The sequence below is a fragment of the Zonotrichia leucophrys genome, chromosome 9, assembly GCF_028769735.1.
Source record: "Zonotrichia leucophrys gambelii isolate GWCS_2022_RI chromosome 9, RI_Zleu_2.0, whole genome shotgun sequence".
NCBI lineage: Eukaryota > Metazoa > Chordata > Aves > Passeriformes > Passerellidae > Zonotrichia > Zonotrichia leucophrys.
In genome coordinates, this window is record NC_088179.1 from 9885123 (window position 1) to 9908632 (window position 23510).

At 41.8% G+C, this 23510-nt stretch overlaps 1 protein-coding gene across 7 annotated transcripts; it reads left to right on the forward strand.

The window, feature by feature from the left end:
• The first annotated feature begins 1478 nt into the window (after positions 1 to 1478).
• Positions 1479 to 23510, forward strand: MFF (mitochondrial fission factor). 7 transcript variants are annotated; one of them, XM_064721669.1, is made up of 10 exons: positions 1513 to 1671; positions 5963 to 6180; positions 7036 to 7208; positions 8183 to 8271; positions 11684 to 11758; positions 14874 to 15032; positions 17383 to 17400; positions 20223 to 20285; positions 22229 to 22313; positions 22678 to 23510. In XM_064721669.1, exons 2-10 carry the CDS (start codon positions 5964 to 5966, stop codon positions 22807 to 22809), a joined length of 1011 nt encoding a protein of 336 aa, XP_064577739.1. In that variant the 5' UTR covers positions 1513 to 1671; position 5963; the 3' UTR covers positions 22810 to 23510. The 7 variants fall into 7 exon arrangements, with proteins under 7 accessions (XP_064577743.1, XP_064577745.1, XP_064577739.1 ...); XM_064721671.1 differs by lacking the exon at positions 17383 to 17400; XM_064721672.1 differs by lacking the exon at positions 11684 to 11758.

Consider the following 23510-nt stretch of genomic DNA (forward strand, 5'->3'; position numbering starts at 1 on the left):
AGACAAACCAGCAGAACTGTGTTGTATGCAACATGCTTAAGGATGGCCTTTTAAATCGCTGATCTGAAAATCAAGGATATCTGCAGCGAACTCTTCAAACTGTCAAAGAAAGTTACTTGTGCAAGGACCTGTACACAATGCAAAAAATGGAAAGAATATCTGAGAGGGGAAGCCTGATACAATTCTTTTTGAGCTGGGACAGAAGACAAAGGGGCAAGGACAGTTGTGACCCTCTAATGGTAATTTATAATGTGATACACTAGAAATCCCCACCAGAGCTTTTCTGGAGGATTTCCTGTCACTCAGAATGACTCAAGTGACTTGTCTGTGACCACTGAATTTATTAACAACAACCATACATTCGATGGAACAAAAGCAATCACAAAACTGATATCAACATACAGTTACATACGGGGAATTACAGGAGAGGAGCCATATTCCTAGTGCGCTTGAAGAACAGGTTTTTAGACAATAATTGCTTTGGGGTTTTCTTGTTTATTTTTATTTTAAAGACTAAATCCTTTTGATAATTTACAAAATGTTAAAGAAGAGGTTAAATTGAGGACTCCACATACAGAATGATGAGGATTGCCAGGTAAGATGTGTTTGGGGCAGCTCATGTTTCAAGGCAGCTAAATATAATAGTAAATGTAAGATCTTAAGGCAACTACTCTATCATTCTCAATGTTAGACAACAGTGGTTTAGTAGGAGATCATATTTCTGACCACTTGCCTATGTAAAACAGTGCTGTTGATATTTGTGAAGAGCTGAATTAGCAAGTTGCAAGCCCTTGATCAATACATGCTTCTGTGGTGGAACTGCTATGCTTTCTGACCTCCAAAACATTGTAATCGTAAAACCAAGGATAGGGAAAGCTCTGAACCTGCTTCTTTTTAAAAAGTACCTCAAAGATTCAACAGCATCTTTCATTACATTTTCCTGTGTGGAGTTGGAAAATTGGGTTATGCCATGAAGCAGCAGCTGCTCCCGGGCTCTCTGAGAATCAGGAGGGGTCAGCTAATGGTGCCCCTTGGAAGGTTTGAGCTCTGCTGGGCAGAGCTGGCGTGTGCGCTGGGCGTCAGCGGGGCACGAACGGGACGGCTGTTACCCGCCTTTGGGGACACATGCTCTGTGACAGTAACGGGGCGGCGATGGCTGTGGGCCGGGCAGGGCCGCCGGAGCTCAGAGCAGGGCACAGGCGGGGCTGCCCCGGAGCAGCACTCAGGGCCCCGCGCCCTGCAGCGCCCCGGCTCCTGCCCGTGCCAGAGCTCAGCGCACACCCGGACACGCACGGGGCACACGGCACCTCTCCGTGTGTGGGCACCGAGCGCGGCTCTCACGCTGGAACCCAGCCAGGGCAGGGCTGCGCCATCCCCGCCCGCCGGGGCCGCGCCGCGGGTCACCTTGCCGGGCGCCCCAACGCGCCTGCGCGGCACACGCTGCCCTCAGTAAAGATGGCTGCCCCCGCCTCCCTCACACGTGAGGCACCGCCGAGAGCCGCTTCCGCCCGCCTCCAATCACGTGATGCGCGGCCCTTACGGACAGCCGATGGGGACACGCAAGCCGCGTTTGGCGGCTGACGCGCGGAGCGCGGTGCGGTGCCGCGGTGCCTGACGCGCTCCCGGCCGGGCCGGGCCGGCAGCGCTCCCCGGCTTCCTTCCGCCGCACGGGTGAGTACGGACCTCCGGGGCCTGGCGGCAGAGGCCCCAGTTCCGCTCGGAGGGCTCGGCCTGCCCGCGGGGCCGCAGTCGGCCCTTCGCCGCACTCGCAGCCGGAGCCCCTTCAGCCCGTGTGTCCCCCGCTCCCCGCGGCCGCGCGTCCGCTCAGCCCCGGCCCCCTCAGGGCCCGTCCCGCCCGCCAGCAGCGGCTCCGGGCTGCCAGCGCTGCCCCCGGCCCGGCCCGGCCCCTCGGGCTGTGCCCCGCGGCCCTGCCCGGTGCCGGGGTCGCTGCCGGGTCGCGTGGGAGCGTTCGGTAGCGGGACAGGGCACAGCCTGTGCCGGGGCTCCGCCCGCCCGGGGACACGGGGGCCGCGAGCTCCCCAATTGCCCCGGACGTTATCGGCTGAGCCGCCCTGACCCCCCATAAAGGGAAGGAAGCACCTGTACCCCCTCTATTTCCGAATGCTTTTAGTGCTGCCACAGCACAGTGGATAGTTGGGTGTTCCAGAAATATGGTTGTCAGAGCGATGTTTTTCTTCTAACGTTCTCCAGCATTTTTTTCTTATTAAAAAAAAAAAATTAAGTATTTTGTGTTAAAGCATTCTGCTGGAGTAAACCGGCTTGAAAGAACAGAGTATTTAGTGGTTTGTGATCATACAGCCTTGCCCGTGTGTCCCAGGTGCATTTTGTTGATGTCATCCCAGTGCTGCGGAGAGGGGCCCGAGCATTGTTTAAGTTCAGCGCCTGTAACTGAGCTCTGCAGAGCAGCTTTCAGTTTAGCCTGGCCCTGGTGCTCCTTTCCCTCAGATTGTTCCATTTGTCCTTTTGTAGTTCCCGGTCTCTCTGATCTGTATTCAGTTACAGCGCCCCAGAATAAGGTCTTTTGGGTCCTTAATTCGCGTCCTCAACTTTGCTCTGAGTCTTCCTCTTCCCCCTTTTCCTCGTCCAAGGATAACTGGGTGTTTGCCAAGGGAACACTTTGTATCTTATGTGCACGTGAGCCGAGGATCTGTGAAGTAGCCACATCAGGAACAAACAGTAATGGAGCTGGAGAAGCTACAGTTTGGTGTGAGTGGTAAAACCTCGCTGAGCTCCGTGCTGTCAGAACTATACTGTTACCAGAGCTCCTCTTCTTGTATCTGGGGCTCCACACTGTGCAGAGCATTCGCAGTTGCAGCACAGATATGGCCAATGCCTGATTATGGCCAAAATGCTGCCAGACAGTCGTCCCTCACATTGGTATGCATTGCTTCAGCCTCATCTCTTCTGTTCTTGTTTAGGAGAGGGAGGTTCTTCTGTGCCTTTCTGAACATGTAGTTCACTATTAATAACCTTTTTTTTCCTCTCTTGCCTTATCATCCTCTGGATTTTTCCTTTCTTTTTTTCTTTCATTAAATGCGCTTGATGCTCATTTGCACATCAGCCATTTTCTATTTATCCTGTATTTGTGATTGGATTTTTATTGTCTTATCATTCTCAGACTTCTATTATCATGCCTTTTTAAGAGGTACTTAGTTCTGTAAATATCAATTTTAAAATCCTCAGTCTCCTGATTTATTATTAATGCTTTCTGTAAAATGCTTTGTATAACAAGGACATTGCAGAAAACATAACTTTGCTTTGTTCAGAAGCTTTGTTAAGATGTTTTATTTGTTGCTGAGATCTCATTGTTTCTGTTCTGCTGGTCTCCTGTAAAAAGGGGTAAAATTTGAAATCACTTTGATAGCAAATCCAGTTCTCCAGTTCTCTGGCACAAAGTAGAGGAGAGTAGGAAGATATTGAGGTTTTGCATCTGTAGGGCCTTGGCAAGCACTGCTAAACCCACACAGTGCTATTTGGTTTATAAATACTTTCTGCTGCTCTCTGGCTTTGTGTAGGTTTTGCCTTGCAGCTGGAAAGCAGTTGTTGTGCAAGCAGACTTGTGTCCAAAAGCCTCACCAAGCTGTGGTGGAAACACTGCTGCAGGGCAGGGATACTGGATCACTAAACTTGGAGCCAGCCAGGTGTTTCCAAATGAGAGTGAAGCAGGGAAACACCTTTTGTCACATGTGAGCAATAAGTGTGCCTAAAGCTGCTGCCAGTTGATACTCTGGGTACTGGAAGTTCTTAAAATTTGGTCTCTCTGTTGACATTAGGATTTTTATGAGATTGGGAAATGCTTCACTGATCACAGACAGTGTTTGAAATGAAAGGCGCCTTTTGGAATTTAGAAATTTCACATGGCTGTGTATTTTGTTCATGTCACTGGCTGATCAAGCCAATGTCTTGCAAGGGGTGCAAATCTAGTCTGTAAAATCAAAGGGCAGGGATGAAAAAAACTCCATGTGAAAAGGTTAACGTTTTGGAAGTGACAGATGCTTAAGCACCTCTTGAACTGCTATAAAGTGTTTATTCCTAATTAAATGGGTTGTTTCACTTTCTTTCACTTGATAAAAACTGTGATAATTAATAATGTGCAGCACTTCAAGTATTTCCTTTAAAACTAATTTTTTTAAAGTTAACATAGACCTTTTTTAAGGTTACACAGTGATCTTTAGCCTGCTCCCTGATCACCTGTTCTCCTACTGTGCTGCAGTGACACTTGGAGATTATTGAGATGCTTTATGTGATGTGTGGTGATGGGGAGCCTTGCAAATAACACTGAGACTCACAGGATGGACTGCCAGGTGATCACACTCAGTGTGTGTGCAGTCGTGTGTTACACAGTCCAGATCCTTCTCTGTGCTTCTCTCCTTTGCCTGAGGGTTCTTCAAGGTTTTACTGGTAAATGTGGAAGAATTGCTTGTGGGATGGTGGGAGGGAGGGTTTGGGCTGGCTCACCTGCCCGGGGCTGCTCTGCACTGAGGCCTCTGTGCTCTGCACGTTCAGCTCAGCAGTGCACACACAGCGGCAGGCGTGGCCTTGAGCCAAAAATAGTAAAGGAATGTAGCTGCAATTTTAGTGGCAAACCCTGCCTTTTTGCCAGGATGGGTTACTTCATTCAGGGACCTACTTAAGCAACACCACTCATAGATTTTGTGCTAGACTAAGCCATGCTTTGCATAGGCAGGTTTGCCAATGTAAGCCATATCTACATGTTGTGTATGTATATATATGTCTAGAAACTTTGTTTTCATATTCTAACCCTAAAAAAACATCATTGCAATGTGAGCTGCTGACAAGCTCCCCAGCTGTTGCCTGGATGAAAAGTTTCCCACAGCCAGTTCTTGCAGCTCAGTGTTTCCTTTGGGAGCCCCTTTCCAGCCCCCTCCAAATGCAGCTTCAGGGTGTCTGGTAACCAAGCCCACAGCCATTATCTGGGTCTGAGCCATCAGCAAGGTGCCCATGCAATCAGCTCCTCCCAGCTGTCTGAGGTCCCTTTCCAGCCACCCCCAGCCACAGCTCTAGGATTTCTTTTTCTCTCGACCTAAATCTACCTTCAGACCCCCAGTTAGATTGGTCTTTGACACAACTCCCAGCAATTGCATTGGTAAGTCTCTCACAGCCCAGTTTCTAGGGAACTCATCCACTGCTTCATTGGAAATTCCACTGCTTTTCTAGGAAAATGGATATATAAAGTATTGGCAAATGCTTTTAAGTTTAAATAAAGTCTTGTTCTTTCTCCTCCTCATCTTGTATCAGTTCCACAAAAGTAAGATGTTAATTTACAGAAAAATATAGAAGTGAGAAGTTTAAAGAATTGCTGCACTTGGGAAGGGTTATGAATATTCTCAGTTTTCAAGCTGATTTGACAGGCTGTTGATAAGGAACTTTGTCCTTGTAAGATCTGGGTGACTGACAGTGAGCAGGAGGCTCCTGCCCAGGCCGAGTCCTTTCTGTCTTCCCATGCCTCAACATGCAGTTTTGTGAGACTTCAGCCATTTTCTCAACCACAAGTATGCTGGATTTCTGTAAATGCAAATCAGTAATTTAGATTTCTCACCAATCCTGAATAGATTTCCTACCAATCCTACCGATTCTTTGATGTGTTTGTTTATGTTTCTATTTCTGTCAGCCAGTGCAGGAATAGTACCTTGCCTGCAGAATTTCCAGGTTGGTTTGTTTTTGTTTTTTATTTGTCATGGCTCAATTTGAGAACCCTCAATTTGAGCATTGTCTACAGCATCACTTTGTTCTTCTTTCATTGCCTGTGCCTCCCAGCACTTTGTGACTACGCCTGCTATGAATTTCACTGCGCAGTTTGCTCCTTTAAATGAGACCCTTCAGTTCTGATCTCCCCTTTCCCTGGTGCCCTGAGCACAGCACCTCCTGTCCCCCTGCTGCTGGGTGCGTGTCCCTGTGCCAGCGCTGCGTTGCCTTGCAGGATGAGCGGGGCGGCGTTCCCGTCGCCGGCTGCCGAGATGGCCGAGATGAACCGGCTGCAGTACGAGATGGAATACACCGAGGGCATCAGCCAGCGCATGAGGGTCCCCGAGAAGCTCAAGGTGGCTCCTCAAAACTCTGACCTGGACAAGAACAGCCTGGAAGGATTCCCAAATGCCAGTGTAACCATGCAGGTTCCAGAGCGGATTGTAGTGGCAGGTATGTCTGCATCGCACTCAGGTGAAAACTTGATTTAGTTCCCTTGATTTCTGGATGGAAAAAATATATACTGATAGGTGTTTTTTGAAAGAATAACCTGTAAAATGCTTTCTGGTGTTTAAATAGTTAAAGCTCTTTAACTTGGGAAGTTTTTTAAGGTCTGAAAATGTTTCATGAATAGTTTTGGTGTAGCTTATAATGGAGACAGTGATGAATTAATTATGAACAGAAGGTTTAATTGCTGATGTTTCATCTTACTAGGCTATTTTTGGAGAAAAAATTACTGTTTATTGATTTACACCTGATTTTTAGTAATTAACTGTAAGCTAAAGTAACTGTAACAAATTTTGGGGATGGACTTTATATTTGTCATGCAAAACGTATTTGATTTTAATTAGAGTGCTAATTTTGTTGATAATCTGTCTATTATGAGTGGACTCTATCAATATTAGTTTAGTATTTGTGGTCATGGGCTTTACAGTGACATATCCAGACCTGAGGAAAGTCTAACAAGTTTGCAAAATGTGTGACATGCATATATTTTATGCTTTGATGTCCCCAGTCAAAGACACTGATAGGACTGTGTCTTGAGTGCTCTCACTTGCATAACATTTTATGTGGTTCAGGGTTACTCAGGATCATTTTCCTCAGAGAAGCTGCTCAAATAAGTGTCAATGTGGTCTTTATGAGCACTTCAAGAGCAGTTTTTAACATATAAGGAGGTTAAAGGAGGTTATACCTCATCATTTGGCATAGGCAGGAGAAGTCACTGCTATGATGTCCTTTTGAACTTTAGGCACAGGCCTTCAGGCCTCAGAACAATTTGCTTTCTGTTGACAATTGATGTTCTTGCAGGTAATAGTGAAGACATTCCATTTTCCAGACCAACAGACCTTGACATTCTTCAGTCTACTCCATTCAAACCACTGGCATTGAAAACTCCTCCCCGTGTTATTTCTCTTAGTGATCGACCGCTAGATTTTTTGGACCTAGAAAAACCTCCACAGCAGACACCTCAGAGTGAAGAGGCCAGTACTTATTTTGCTTTTTCCTTAGATAAGAAGCATTCTGCTAAAGAAAGTGAAATGACCAATGATTTCTCTACTGTAGTGCAGATCAACCTGCTGCTGACATATGTGGGGAAAATACAAAAATATTTTTATTAGCACTATAGTAGTTCTGTTTAGACTTTGAAGTGGCAGATGGCCTGGAATTGCCATGCTCAGCAAGCTTACTCACTACTTACAAAAATAAGATCATAATTAGAACTATTCAAAATATTTCTAACAAAAAAATCCTTGTGATGAAGAGAAAGCTGTAAGGTTTTTTTGATTTATAAAGTATCAGAAAAATGTAAGATTCTTGTATATAGTTATACATTATAATGTATCTGGTTAACTTCTGGGCTTAGGACTTCATAGCCAGATGATATAACGCCACACAGAGTTGCTGAGTTTTAACAAAACTCTAAAAAAACAACTTCAAATAATGGTATAGCATTGGCATCCAGGTGAACAATGGCAACTGACACTTTAAAAACAGAAAATTATTTATGACGCTGCATATTCTATAGGCTTTTAAAATAGAACAGAAATATATTTATCTCTGGTGGTGGGAAGTAATTCCAGAATGGGTAAGACTGGAAGGGACCACTGGAGTTGATATAGTCCAGCCTCCCTCAGCAGGTCATCCTAGAGCATGTTACTCAGGATTGTGTCCAGGGGGCTTTGAGTATCTCCAGAGAATATTGGAAATTCTGTTGGTTCATAATTTTGACATCAGGTCACACGGATGGGTAACAGCAGGGTTGCTGTAAGTGTGGAGCTTGATTTTACACGTACCAGCATCACATCTGTCATCTGCTGTTTTCCCCCTAATCCCTGTGAAACCCCTGGAAATGTGCCTTTGTGTGTGAGGGCAGATGTGGGTGACAGGCCTGCAGAGCACAGAGCTGTGTCCCGGGGCCCTCTGGCTGTGATGTGTCCTTTGCTCCCGGGTGCAGGTGCGCGCGGTGGGAAGGCTGAAGCGAGAGCGCTCCATGAGCGAGAACGCCACGCGGCAGAACGGGCAGCTGGCCCGCAACGACTCCATGTGAGTGCAGCCCTGCAGGGCCTCTGCTGCCCCTCTGGGACACCCACCCTCCTTCCTCACCTCCTCCTTACTGCTTTGCCCAGCTCATGTTTTCTATGTTGTGCCAAGAACATCATTTAACTATTATAACACCAGCCTTTTTCTTCTCTTCTACGGGTTTTGTTTAGGTAGGTGACTTCTTGCAGGGGATGGGTGGAAGTGTTTGTGGCTCACAGTTGGTTTCACCACTTACCAGGAATTGTTATTTCAGGAGATTTTTCAGTTTCTGAGTTGGTACAATATCTTTCCCCCCTGAATTTTCAGGAAATGGCATTCTTTGTGCATCAAAATGTTCCCAATTCTCCCACTGTTAATATTATAATGATTTTCATTCATTGGAGAAGAAATATTTTTATTTCCTCATAAATATTAGAATAAGTAATTTTTCTGTGGTGTCACTGTACTACATTTATTGGAATCTGTGAGTATATACATCTTAATCTTTTCTGACCAAAATGGCAAGGAGCACTTAGAAATGGAAACTTCATCCATTGTTACCATCCAAGGCTGCAGTTCTTAGGGTGCCATCTGAAGACATATATGTCTGTAAATTTTTATTAGATATGATAGTCTTGGATTAATCATGCCTTATTCTGAGTGACAGCATCTTTCCACCTGGAAATAAGTGGTTTTGCAATATAACACTTAGGAATCTTTTATGTATGAATTTTAATACAGCTGCCATAAGGAATACTTGCCTTAGAAGAGACTTTAAATTTAAGATTTGAAAGATGGGATTCATCTGTCCCAATGTAGACTGTATAACAATATTGCTAGTTCACCATCAAACTTAATTTTCAGAAACTAGAGGGAAATAAGTGCATAGCCTACTTAGGGTCTACCTATTTTTAGTCTAAAGTAGATCAAGTGAAGTATGCCCTAGAAATGCCTGTTTTCTTCTGTTGGCATCATGGGCACTAGGAGGTACTGTGTGTACCACATATCTGTCCACCTGTTAATTTGGCTACAATGAAATGTACTCTGATGCATGTTCCACACATGTTACACTTCTCCTTCTCTTCCAGATATTTATGGAAATATTGCTTCATATCTTCCGCTTCTTATTGGATCAGGCTTTGGGTTCATATAAGTTTATAGATTGCACATATCTAGGTGCTCAGGTCTGCAGAGTCACACACATTTATTGAGCTGGCAAAACTCAGATTCCCATCTTTAAGTGCCTGACCAGCTCAGTCTCTGGGTGTTCTATCAGCCTCCTCAGTGTCCAAGCTCCCTGTGGTGTCACTTACCCAGTAATGTCCCACTGGACTGCACACACTGTAATGTCACTTCAGAGTGGCTTTCTCTTGCCCATCTGGCAGTTTGGACATGGTACCTGCTGGAGTACCATGGTCTTCATGTGATGGGAGCTTCCCGTGGAAATATTTCTGCCTTTGATGCTGCCAGCTCTGCTTTGCCAGTCTTTGATGTATTGCACTTAAAAGCAAAAAACAGTTGGTAAAGAAATTCTTGCAATTTCTTAAAATTGCTTTACACTTGAACCCTGTGTTAGTTTAGTCTTCCAAAAGTCATGGGCCATGCCAGCCATCTGAGAAAACAGTAAGATCAGCTCTGCCTGTAGTTGCTGTCAGATTTCTCGCGTGTCTGGACTTATTGAATTGGAAAATCCTAAATCTGTAAAATTTGCTGTCCTGTGCTTTGCTGTCACTCAGTAGTTTATATATAGAATTACTGGGTTTACATGGTCTGAATGTTATTTGCTGTCATGGTATTTTCATCTTCTATCAATCCTTCAGAGGCTCAGCAATACAATGGGCACCTGGAATCCTGTAAATTTAAAAAGCCTATGATGAAGGAAAATATGACTTGCAGCTGGCATGACTCAGTTTATCATTTACAAAATCCAGGAAATTATTACACACCTGGAGATTAGTTTTCCTCTCTTGATACCCACGCTAGTGCTTGATAAGGTCTGTCATATAAATCATAGTTCCAATGCCAAGCACCTTCTATTGTATCTTTTTGATTGATCCAGGATCTCTTCTCTTGCTTGTAAGATAAATAACAGCTAGATGATATTGAGCCTTCAGATCTGTATTCTCTACTGCCCATGTGGAAGATATCCTTCTTCATTGCAGTATTCTGCACTTCTGACCTGCAGATAATGTATTTTAGTAGAACTTCCTTTTTCTCTTGTCCTCCCAGGTGCCTGTTATCTTACGACAGAAGTTACGCTGTGTCTAATGCTAGATCATCTGCTTTGAAATCACAGTTTCTTTTTCTGTCACAATTGCTTCTTCTGATTCAATAGGATCCAAAGAAAGAAATCACTTCGAACATGCTCTGGCACTCTGATGCTGAGTCTGGCATTTCTTCCTCATCTGGGTTTTGTCACTCTCCAGGTGGAGAATGTGACTTTGTAGCTGCCTACCTCTCAGGAGAATGTTTTAGGAATTCAGAGCCACGGTCACAGTGGAACCTGTGTGGCTTCCACAAATGCAGGAAGGCCAGGCCTTCTGTGCTTGGTGGAAAAGTAACCTCTTGGCTCTTGTTTCCTCACAGTTTAAGCCCTCAGGACATACAGTGTAAACTGCAAAAAAAAAAACAAACTCAAAAGTTTCATGTAAATCTATTCTTTGTACTACAGAAAATGTTATTGTGCGGCTGTTGCCTCATTTATATCACCTTGGAATTCCTTTACCATTTGGAAATACTAGTTTTCCAGTTAATTACAGTTAATTACAAGAATACTAGCTGCTCCTGAAGTTCTTATATCCAGTGTTGTTGGCTGAAAAAAATAGTTTTCTTCTTCACTAACAAATGCTGTGGTGCTCTACCTTGACAAAAATCAGCTCTTTGTTTTTGTGCTTTGGTTTGGTTCACATCTTCAAATAGAAGAGGAAGTCCACATGAACTGCTCAGATGCTGTGATGAGGATTGAAGAGGTGCTTGGAGCACTGCCTTTTAAAACCTTTGTTTTCAAAATATGATTACAGTTCTCAAGTTTTAGTCTAGGACACTGTTGTCCTCCTTGGACAGAATGTTCAGATGTACTGTGTGAAATTCCAAGGCTTGACTTAGAAAGTGACAAAACCAAACATTCTGGAATAGGTGGTGCAAGTGAGAGTTGGCTGGGCTCCCTGTCACAGTGTTCTTGACATGCACAAATAGTGGTTTCTCTTGCATTGTCTTTCTCTTCTTGTCATCCAGTGCATGCAAAGACAGTTCTGAGGACTTTTTGGCAGCTGAGCTTCATTAAAGTCAGTAATTCTCTAATGCTCTTAGAAATCCTGGGACTAACAAGTACCTGCTGGTACAATAACTGTCTGTGTGGCAATAATGACAACTCTCTAAACTACAATCCCTCTTTTTCTAAGGATGCTTACTTAAGAGATTACAATTATTATTCAAGGTGGCACAGATCAGATACTGTCCCAAGAAATAAAATGCCACGGTTCCAGTCACCTCTTTCGACTAAGGATTGCACGTAAGCCTGAACCTTCCCTGGTGTATGAAAAGCAAGAGTGTGAATAATTCTGTAGCTCTCTGCAGTACTAAACCTCTAGCTTAGAATATAAAATCTGAAACAGCTACACTGAATGTGTTGCTTCTAATTTTGCTTCAGGGTTTCTCAAACTTGGCCAAATTGTTTTCTTCTGTAAAGAGCACAGGGAAAAACACCTGACAGTCAATGAAAGGGAGATAAAATTTCAAATTATCTTTAACTTGTTTGACACTCTGTTCTTTGGCTAGTTTTGTATAGCTGGAGAAACAAAGCTTTTTGTTGGTCATTGCCAGCCAATGCTGAATGCAAGGATTCCACTTCTCTGCTGGAAGTCACCAAATCACCAAGAGTGCATGGAAAACTGGGCAGCACTTAATTTTCTTTTTGCTCCAGCCTTTTCCTTTGAATAACACATCTTTCTACAGAGTTCAATTTCACCGTTTGAGAAATTCTGTTCTTCTTGCAAGTCGTGGAGGAAAAGGTGATGGTGTGCATGTCTCTCTATGTGCTTGAATTCCAAGTAACCTTAATTAGTTCTCTGTTTACCTCTAATTTAATGCTACCAGAACTGCAAGTCAGAAAAATACCTGAAATAAAGCCTGAGTACACCACAAATGCTTTGAGGAGGTTTAGGGGAGATTGCTGCTAAGCTAAAACTGCATATAGCAACATGCTACTGTACTCTTTCATAGTCGTGTCTGTAATTTCATCCTGTCTGTTTTGGTTCCAAGCTCTGGAATTGACTGGTGTCTGAAACCAGGGAGGTTACACTGGCTGGAGCTATATATAAGGAATTATTTTCGGAGATGAGAAACAAAATTATACCTACAACTAGGACCATTTCACTGGAAATGGAGTGGGGAAGGGGGGATAGCCACAATGTCTAATGATAAGTGCTTACATTACATATTAGAGAGTTTCCTTATGGCAGAGATTTTTTTTCTCTTATGTTATCAGGGCTGATTTGTATCAGGTAATTGCTTCATAATATTTCTTCTCCATGGTCTCTGACATAGTCCAAAAGACTGCCAGATGCTTACAGGACAGCAATTTCAAATCCTAAAAAAGCAAAATTTTCAGAAGAAAAATTTTGCTTCTCTCTCCAACCCCCAGTCATGGCCTTTGTGCCCTTCATAGAACTATTCTTGTTTCTGATTTTTTCCTTATTATATAACTTTGAATTTAATCAGCACATGTAACTTAATGCTAAAGAATTCTGTACAGTTTTAGTTAAAACTGGGCTTTTTTGGGTTTGCTTTTATAATTTATTAGGATCTTTTTAGTATGTACAGAAATCTTTGTATGCAAAAATCATTACTATAGTATTTATACTAATACCATTCTGGACAACAGGAATTCCACAATTTTTTCTGTTTTGTAATATGTTTAAATATTATTTGCTGCGTTTTTTTATTAAGTTGTCTTTTACCCTATTCTGCACATCTCTGAAGTGATGTACAGGAGAAATTAGTTTTAATGCAAAATATACTGTGATTTCAAGCCTTAACTCTTCCCTCATTTGCCTCAATCCAGCAAATCCACAAGAAGTAAAAATTCTGATAAATTCATTTTAATGGCAATATTTCGAACTTGCCCCTGCTGCTTGATATTTTTCAGCTGAATATTGGCATTTCTAGTGCAGTTCCATAGTAAAATGTGTGGGTGTGACCACTACTATTGATTACAAAATAGAAGTCATCATAAATATAGAAGAAAGGTGGATTCTACAAGTGTGGGAGAACAATAAAAGCTGTAAGGAAGCAACCAGATATTTACTGCAATGGGGTCTGTGGCAGCCTGAGAAGCTGCCTGCCCTTGAGGTAACAATGACCAGTATCAGCCAAGGCCCAGGTGCTGCAGTCTGTGGGTGTCCCCTGGGGCCCAGGATGGCTGAGCTCTGCTGTGGCAGAGGTGACATTCCTGTCACATTCTTTGATTCAGTCTGTTCAGTGGAGTTTTCTGTCCTGCTCACTTTTGTGATCTTGCTGCCAGCCACGTGCAGAGCATCTCTGTTCAAAGTAAGAGTAGCCACAGAATTCTGACCCAGCTTGAGATTAGCCAAATACCAAACCAACTTCCAAGTACTCAGCATTAATATTTTATTAAAAAGCCAAAGTCAAAAAGATTGACATTTTAAGTCCAAAGCTGTTGTAGCAAAGCAAAGTGGCAAGGAAATGTGTTGAATTATGGGTGCTAATCTTGGAATAAAAACTAACCCAAGATTTAAAGGGTACAGTGGCTTGCACTTGGTTTGCATGTGTGTTAATATTTACATTAAATTAACACTAATTAATTCCTACTAAAAAAGCATCTCACCTCTAATAAAGTTTCCAGATTAAAAAAAAAATCTTGCTGTGTACAGGAAAAGTGAATAAAGTCACTTTGAATGTAAAGAAACGTAAGCAAATCGTAGGCAGCTTATCAAAGCTATTTTCTCTCTGATATAATCCAGTTTGATATAATCCAAATGGCCATGGTTGAAATCCAGTCCTGCATATTTTAAATAATATTTTTTGCATCATAGTCAACATGTTAGATCATGTAATTCATTGCCACTGGGATGTGAATTTTGTACTATTTTTAGAATGTGTTGCATTTTGCCTTTAAACTTGTTCATATGCAAATCAAAATACTGTCTTGATCACAGCTTCCAAAAAAAATTTTTGAAGGGGTTCTGTGTGAGATTTTCCTTATCGAAAAAGGCTTGTGTTTTGAAGAGAGATGATGTGTAGGATTTTCTTAAAATGCCAGTGCTTGTAAAAACACTCCTCTGATTGATGTCAAGTGAGGACTTGAACACTGACTGCAGCAGGTACAGATTTAGCTGTACAAGCACTTTCTAGGACTAACTTGTATAACAGATCAAAACTGTGTCCTTATTACTACCTGTGTGTGTTTCTGGTGAACATATGTAAATGCAGCTCATAATCACCACACTACTGGAATTTGGGAGTGTTACCTTACAGTGGTGGGAGAAGGGTAAACCAAAAGCAAGCAATAAGCATTTTGGAATGGGGTCTATCTGAAAAGCTTTTTTTTTTCATTTAAAATCTGACTCTAGTGTTTCTCTCTTCATTTACTATGCTTGTACAAACAGTGTGACCCCATCACTGCAACAGGCCCGTGTCTGTCCTCCCAATATGTTACCTGAAGATGGAATTAATCTTTACTCTGCTCGTGGCATTTTGTCGTTTATCCAGTCTTCCACTCGTAGGGCTTACCAGCAGGTCTTGGATGTGCTGGATGAAAACCGCAGGTGATTGGTTGTCACTGGTTCTGCCAGCTTCTGCTGCTTTGTTTTTCTTTTCTCCTTTTTAGTGGACTTTGGTTTCTGTTTACACAACAATGAGATGAAATTATTTGCTTTTGCTTTCCTTTGCTTTCAATATTCATAAGCAATTTAAATGTCCAAAATTCACATTTCAAAATGCTTCTGTTTCAAATACAGCATTGTTTTGGTTTCCTTCCAAATAAAAATCTTCATAGGAAGGGTTAGCCTGTGGCTGCAAGGGGTTTTGCTGGTCCAAGATTATCAGTGTATTCTGCAATGAATACTTGACCCTGAGCCTGCAAATTTACAAGCCTTGTCTTCTGCTTCTCTGTTGGTGAGCAGGGGTGCAAACCAATAAGATTGGGTTGATGATGTCATGAAGCATTAAAAAATGTGCAGAAAGAGGGTAGAATATTAAAAGGCATTGTAGACTACTTGGATAATATGTCATGACTTGAAACTGTCATGGTTTATTTTGGGAGTAATTCTCTCTGTTGGCCACATGACTGATGGTGGCCACCCTGGATGCTGAGAGCAGGAAGGGCAGGGGACACCGGGGATTTGGTTGCTGCTCTGATTATTGCTGTCTCTGATTTTATGGATTACCTGACACTTGGAGAGTAATGAGCCAGAACAAGCCTCATGGTAATCCCTGTGTAGTTATTTCCATTCTCTTCAGTGGAATTTTGCTCACTTGGTGTATCCTTAGACTGTCTGGATTTGGGATTTGGAAGCGTTCCAAGAACAGCATGTTTAATACTATAGAGACATTCCTAAAGACTAACAATGGCAATATTCATTTACTAAAAGCAATTTCCAGGCTAGTTGTATGCCAGCACAGAAGTTCAGGTAACAATTGCACACAGCCTCCAGTGTAGGGCTAGCTCAGACCCCCAGGGATTGCCAGGAGGTTGAATTTAGTGGAAATAATTGGGAAGATCACTGGGAGGAACTGCTCATTTCTCCTGCAGCCCTTCAGTGTGGCCTGTGCTAGCAAGTTCTTTGAAATTTGCCATGTGCCTCTGCTATCTTATCTTAGCAGCACACTTACTGTGTGTAGTGTGAAGTTTAAATTATTTGCTCTCTAGTTGTTTTGGTAATGAAATGTGACTATCAAGCCAATCTTACTGTGAATGTCTGTGGGTTTGCAGTCACTTTCCAAACTGGCACCTCCTGTAGCTCACCATGTTTGCTGACCTGACAATATATAAATGCCCATATTAACATTCCTGAATTGCAAAGAACTTCAGTATTTTTGGCCTTTGTGTTCTTAGACTGGGACTCAGAAAAACAAGCAAAATCAGCTGCACAGAGTCTCTTGAAATACTGCGGGTTGGGTGCTTAACTAATGAATTATTTAATCCTGTGAAATGCCAGGCTGTAGCTGTTAAAATTTTGGTGCCTATCTATCAACAGTTGGGCATCAGTACTTTTTCCCCCTTATCAACATTAAAATTATACAATTATAAATTTGTTTTGCCAAATTAAAGCTCCCAGATAAGAAGAAATTGTACTGTCTATGAACAGTAGCACTTAAGGATCCTGTGCCAAGAGTCCTTGTTAAAATATAGATTGGAACTGTAGCCCTTTTCCCAGTCTGCTGTGAAGCTAACAGGTTTTATTCCTGGCTTCTCTTATGCATGCTCTTGCCTGTGTTTTCTTGGATTCTGGAAAACAAATCCATATACATACACTTTCAACTTAGTTCAATTCTCAGAAAAATTCTAGGATTCTGAATACTTGAAAAGCTGCAATTAAACTCATCCTGGTTTGAGTTAATTTTCAAGATGTTCTTACTAACCTTCTAGAAGAAATGGGAAACCTGCTTCTAGTCACCTATGAATAAGTAGGTGCTAAAATAATGAACTTTGCAATAAGGTGAAAGTGTATTCTTTGTGGCTGGGTGTTTACACACCCACCATTACAGCTGGCGTGGGAATGTGAAATTTGGATGATCCACTTGCATGGTTGCAAAATATTATTCATTTTAAATTGCTCTAAACCTGCACTCTGTTCTTTTGCTCTGTGTAATGTGTTTTCTTTCTCCAAGCCTTACCTATTTTAACATTTTATGCTTAATACTTGAAGAGATCTTTTAAAGCTAACAAGATCTGGCTGTGTGTTACTCACTGGAAATATTTTTAACTTGTTTTATAGCTTGTCTTTTTTTCCCCCCCCAAACATTTTCCAATCTACTAAAACTGCTAACGGTAGGTGCTGATGGTACTGCTGCAGATAATGAGTTATGCCTAGCTCAGCCAGCACTGCTCACATAAAGGATTATTTAAATGAGCTACAATTTAATGATCACTGTTTACTCTTGCATTTCCTTCAGCTTGGACAAGGACAATAGGTCAGTTTTGGTTTCTAGTTCTAACCATTTTTCTGTTTCAATTTCTGTGGCATGACTGTAGGACCTACCCCTAGTGTCCTTTAAAGACTGATCTTTTATGCTCTAGGCAGCAGAAGAAAATCTGAAAACAAACCAGCCAAACAAACAAGCCCCCAAAAACCCCTATGCATTTAAGGAGATTTTAGTGATGTCTTAAATGCAGGAAAAGGAGACAATTTCATATCTGCATAGACTTGTTTTGAAATCTGTACTTTATCTAAACTGACTCATCTCTTGTGTCAGTACATTTTATTTAGGAGGAAAGAGTATGGCAATTTACGATTTCTTTTCTTTAGGATAGTCCTTTTTTAAAAAAACACTATCCTTTTAAAATGCCAAACTTCACCCACATAGTCACATCCTGAGATTTTATAAGATCATTTTCATATTGAGAAAGTTAAAGATTGTAGAAATAGAATGGGAAGCGAGTTATGACCATCAGAGAGGGCCACCCTTGACTCTGGCCTGGGGTAATGATGGTTCAGGAGATGAGGTTTGTCCCCCCCGGTTGTTTTCCTCCCAGACCATGTGTTTAGGGTTGCATCCTCACTGTGGAAGCAGCAGGAGACAGACAGGTTCAGCTGCTCCTTGCCTTACTGCCTGTTTTCCCACTGGTATTAAATTGTATTCCTGAGCATTCCCTTCAAGTTTGAGGTTGCTGCTGTGTTTGCAGGGAGTACACATGACCTTGGTGTTATGGCTTCTTCTGATCATGCACTAATGTTTAGGATGGAATTGACAGAAGTAGCCAGAAAATTCAGAGTTCTAATGTACACTTATTTTTTAAAGGAGGCCATGCATTTAATGTCTTGCCTATATTATACTTGTACATTCTGTATTTGCCAAAAAACTTACTGCTAATTTGGGGGTAAAGCTCTCAGTTATGAGGCCACTGTGATCAATGTAATAAATTCTGTGTTGATATAAAAAACCCAAACAAGTAGAAGAGATGGGGCAATATTGTGGTATTCCTTTTGGGTCCATCTGTAATGAAATAAAAAGTGACCTGTAAAGAAAAGGAAGAAATCACCTGCAGCATCTTAAGAGCCTGGCTGTGTTGGGAAGTAGGATCAAAGACTTCAGTTTGAGTTCCTGCCTTGCACAGGTCTCAGAGTGCTCTGGGTTTGCGCCTTGCTGTCGCCCTCAGCTGTCTCCAAGCCTGTGGCTTTCCTTGGGAAGGGTAGTTGTGAATTAGGATTGATAAATTCTACAACAGCTGTAAAACTTTGTTTGCCAAAAGATAGCACGGAAGTTGAATTTAGAGAGCACTTGAGATTGTTGTTCTCCTTACACAGAATCCAAATGTCCTGTGTCAGATGGTGTGGGCAGTGCCTGCTGGGTTCTGGCTCTGGCATTCACATATCTGCCAGTTAGTTATAGGTGACTGAAGTTCTCAGAGAAATTCTGTGGCCTTCTCCTTAGCTGCTCTTTGTTCAATTTCTTACACTGTCTCAAAGTATTTAGTTGTGGCATCTGTCAGAGAAGATTTTAGACCAGCTGAATTATTTCTCTGGTTATGAATAGGTTTTTTTGGATAACTTTCTGCAAGACCTTGTACATTTAGGTAAGAACATTCATACATTGCATGTATCAGAAATGGGGCTTTGTGTTTTGTAAAACAAATCATGCTGGCCTAAGTGCTAGAAAGGAGAAGTTGTATGCACTTCTGGTGCTAACTAGACTAGGACCTGGTCCCAATAAATAGTTAGGTAGCAGAGTTTGCCAAGGCTCCTAGATCCTGATCTTTTGAAGTGAACCTGGTGGCTGTGATATTTTTGCATGGTTCTGGCTGGTCTCAGATCTCCCAGCCACCGTGGCACCAAAGCTCTGCCTCCTACATGGACCTGCTGTAAAGATTTTCATACCTGGATTGTCTTCAGTTTTATAGCCTGCAGTACATGTGGGTTAAATGCATGGTACAAGTATCTCCAGTTGGCATTGGGAAAATGAAGGAGATTGAGATTTCAGGCTCCTGCAGTTGTTGCACACCTGTGGTGTGGAACCCAATGCCTCATTACAGAGGCACTGGAAACAAGAGTGCCAGCTTGTCAGAGGGTGCTGCTGCTGAGCTGCAATACAGCAACTTCTCCTTGCAAACTTCATGTATATTAGAAAGTTGCAGCAGTTAAAAAAGCTCTACCTTTTCTTCCTCCCTGCCCAGAAAAAAAAGGGAGAAGAGCAGCACTTGTAAGGATGTTCAAGAGATGTGCTTGAAGGCTGTAGTCACTTCCTGGACAGATCTCCCTCTCTCCAGGTTATACATAGCCCTTAGGCTGCCAGCTCAGGTTTCTGAATTACATCTAGCATAGACGAATGCAGGAAATACAAATCTCCCCTTTCCCTGCAGGGAGCAGAGGGTGATTAAAAGGGCTTTTATAATTACATCTAGTACATTTATTGATTTCCTGTTATTGTTAGGTGAGGTGTTAGATTTGGGGGGGTAATTTAATTTTTTTTAACCTGAAGTTCCCCGTATTTATTTTTTAAGGCTAAATTTCTATTCCACCTGTTTGTCTTCTGTAAATCAAGCTTCTCCAAATCTGCTTCATCAAAAATTTGCTTATGTGTCTTAGCTGCAAAAACATTCAGTGTTGATTAAATTTGAATGAGAGAAATATGAAAGCGCAATTTACAACCAAATAAACTGTAGAAGTTATATTGAAATATAAAGTATATCTGGAAGTATTTTGATGTTCCTTTGATCTTTGTGTTTTACATCTTATCTCTTGTTTGTCATTTCCTGTTTCTGTCTTGTGCTTTCACTCTACAAAATCCTGCTGTAGGCCAATGTTACGTGGTGGGTCAGCTGCTACCACCTCCTCTAACCCTCATCATGACAACACCAGGTAAAGAGCATTTTTTTGTTAGTCATGATCCACTAATTCTAAAATTCAGATTTCTATTTCCCTCTTCTCAGCAATGTTATTTTAAAGCACAGTGCTCATTTTTATGCTGCCTCTCAACTCTTGAGGTATTTCAGGACTTTATTCCTTCCCCATCCAAGTCACCTGCAAGATCTCAGTTTTCTGGTAGATACAATGTGCTCAGAACTCTGCCTCAGATTAATGCCTGGGGGGAGGCTCTTACATTACATGAGCTGTATAGTTCAAGTATTTGCTATTTCATAGGGAGCTTACTAGAAAATTTGGCCTTACCTCACCTAATTTGGAGGTGTTCTCAGCCTGTGATTGTTGGTTGTACCTGGAGGCCCCTTCACTGCCATTGTCTTGGCAGATTGACATCATTTCAGTGGAACTGGGTAAGAGATTGACACATAATCCCATGGTCAGGATGATGGGGAAAAAAGTCCTTTCACATCCATTTTTCCTGTTTGCCTTTCAGACTTCAGTGTTTTCATGGAAGTGGAGGTTAGATTTGGGTGTAAGTAGAAACTGGATTCAAACAGATGATTCTTCTCTAACTCAGGAATTCAGTTTCTGAAATGGTCTAAGAGTGATCTCAAGGGGGTTTTTGCTGGTAACCCTCTTGATTCAATACTTGGGAAGGTCTGGAAATTGTGGAGCAGCAGTCATACACTGTTATGTGAGCTGGGAGGGAGCCTTGTGCATCTCACTGAAATGCTGACCCTGCCTTTCCCAGGAGAGAGTGAGGGACAGCTGTGCTTTAGATCTGGTGGAATTTTCTACTTTTTTTACCATGTACTGCTAACAAAAAAATAGCTACAAAAACACCCTTATCAGAAATCTCTTTGGTTTTCTGACGGCATTCTAGAGAAGTTTCAGGAAAGTGATGGGAGAACCTGCAAATGCAAAAGTAGTTTCTGCATTTAAGGGCATTCTGCAAACTCCATGAATTCTACTCATATTCTTATTAGTTCAAGATTAACTGTCATTAAATACTTAATGTTCTTTTAGGTGTATTTGTTGATGGGAATTCAGTAGCCTTGACATTATTTTGCTCCATGTAAGCTGACTGCAGCAGTTGTACACAGGTCCTCATGAGAATGGAAGTCAGGGGGAGCTGATACTGGAAATGGAGGTTTTAAGACACAAAGTGAGAAGCTCAGGAGTAGGTGGAGGATCAGAAACTGCTTTACCTGTTTAGTTGTTGGAAATGAATCTGGTTAAGAGCTAGCACTTGTATGATCAAAATAAAAACCTATAAAGACTTTCTGCCACTTTTGAACTGATAATAAATGTTCTTTATTTATTTAACTTGTCCTGGAGTTGGAATAATGCTCTTTCTGAATTGCTGCATTCAGAAAACTGAGAGTGCTCTGGGAGCAAACTTTCAAATGCACACAAAGTTCAGCAAGCAGTGAGTGACTCTGCACTGGGCTTTGTTTGCCAGATTCTCTGCCTAAAATACAGAGATTGATGTGACTGAGGTTCTTAATCTCGGTAAGTGTCCTCTTTGGATATTGAAGTAGGTACTGAGCATAAGACTTTGCAAGTCTAGTTATTTCTACTCTGGCCAGGTCTCTTGCAGCTTTGGCACTTTAGGTCAGGCAATGTTCATGTTTCATGAATCAGTTAACTGGAAATGGTCTTTTGAGGAACTGTGTCAGAAGGAAGTTTGTCTGTGTGGAGAATTTTACATGTGGAGAGCAATCAATCCGAATTTAGTCAACCACTAACCTACTTCATATCTCTTTGTGCTTTACTCAGTTAGGACCCTATTGAAATGCAATTCTGTAACAGCTGCAAAAAGAAATTGTAATTCTTGTCTCCATCATCACCAAAATATAAATCTACTAGAATGTTGATAAAATATGGTACTTGCTGATCTGCATGGCTGACATAGCTGAGCCCTGTCCTTCATTTGCTAGATACACTCTCTCCAGCTTTGAAACGACGCTCGAGGGAACCCCAGATGACATGACAGTCGTAGATGCTGCCTCCCTAAGAAGACAGGTATGTAAAACACAGTAGTGACAACATTAGCACAAAGCTGTAGTGGTAAAATGGGGAAGGTTTTCTCTGTGACTACAAAGGTCCCCCCAACAGGCAAGGCAAGGGCTCCTCTCTGTGCCCCTGCTGGACTGCCCTCACGTACCATGTCCTGTTCTGGGAGTCTGCAGAATCTGACTCTGTTTCTGTTCCTAAATAATAGGGACTGCAGGATCTGATCACTACTGATTGAAGAGAGAAGGTCAAATTATCAACTGTTTAACATCCATCCATCTGTTTGAGATACTAATTTTACATGGTTATTCAGAAGCTTCTAGAAAGTGTGGCAACTTGTAATGAAATAATGAAAGCCTTTATTTGTTTTTAGATAATCAAACTTAATCGCCGTCTCCAGCTCCTGGAAGAAGAGAACAAAGAGCGTGCTAAGAGGGAAATGATCATGTATTCCATTACTGTAGCTTTCTGGCTACTCAATAGCTGGCTTTGGTTTCGGCGCTAGACACAGCTCTCAGAAAGATTTACTAGCTGCAAACACAAACAATTTGCAAAATTCCTTGTTTGTTTCTGATTGTATGCTGTTTTATAATGAATACACTGGAAACTTCCACCACAGATAAAGGCTCTAGAATTGCAGTGTTAAAGGGACACCTTGTTCATTTATAACGTATTTAATAGATTTGCATTGCAAATGCTGCAGTATCCTCCTTTGCATGCTTCTGTGTAACATGGACCAGCCCATGGGGAATCTGCTTCATGCAATGTCAGTGCTCCAGGACTAACCACTGGAGGTTTTGTTGAGGAGAGAAGAGAAGAGAACAAATGGAATGGGTTTGGAAAAAAAAGAACAAAAAACAAAGGAATACAAAGTCATTTTTATTGTTCTGTTGTTAGATGCAATTAAACAATTGCACTAGTTTTCCTTTAGTCCAAGTAGTTTGAGGTGTGCCATAATCAAGGAGTGTGTCCTGTTTCATGAGTATGTTCTTTGTTTAAGTATATGTTCAGGTTGAATAATAAAACAAATTCTTTGCTAACATGCAGATTGTCCAGAAGTGTGTAATATGTATGTTTTTTTAGGTTTAATTTGGCAGATGTTTTTCTATAAATTACATTTTTAAGCAAGTTAGTTTGTGAGTGATGAAAATATTATGGAGTACAAGATTTTGGTGTAGTATCTTTAATAAAACTCTCTCAAAAATG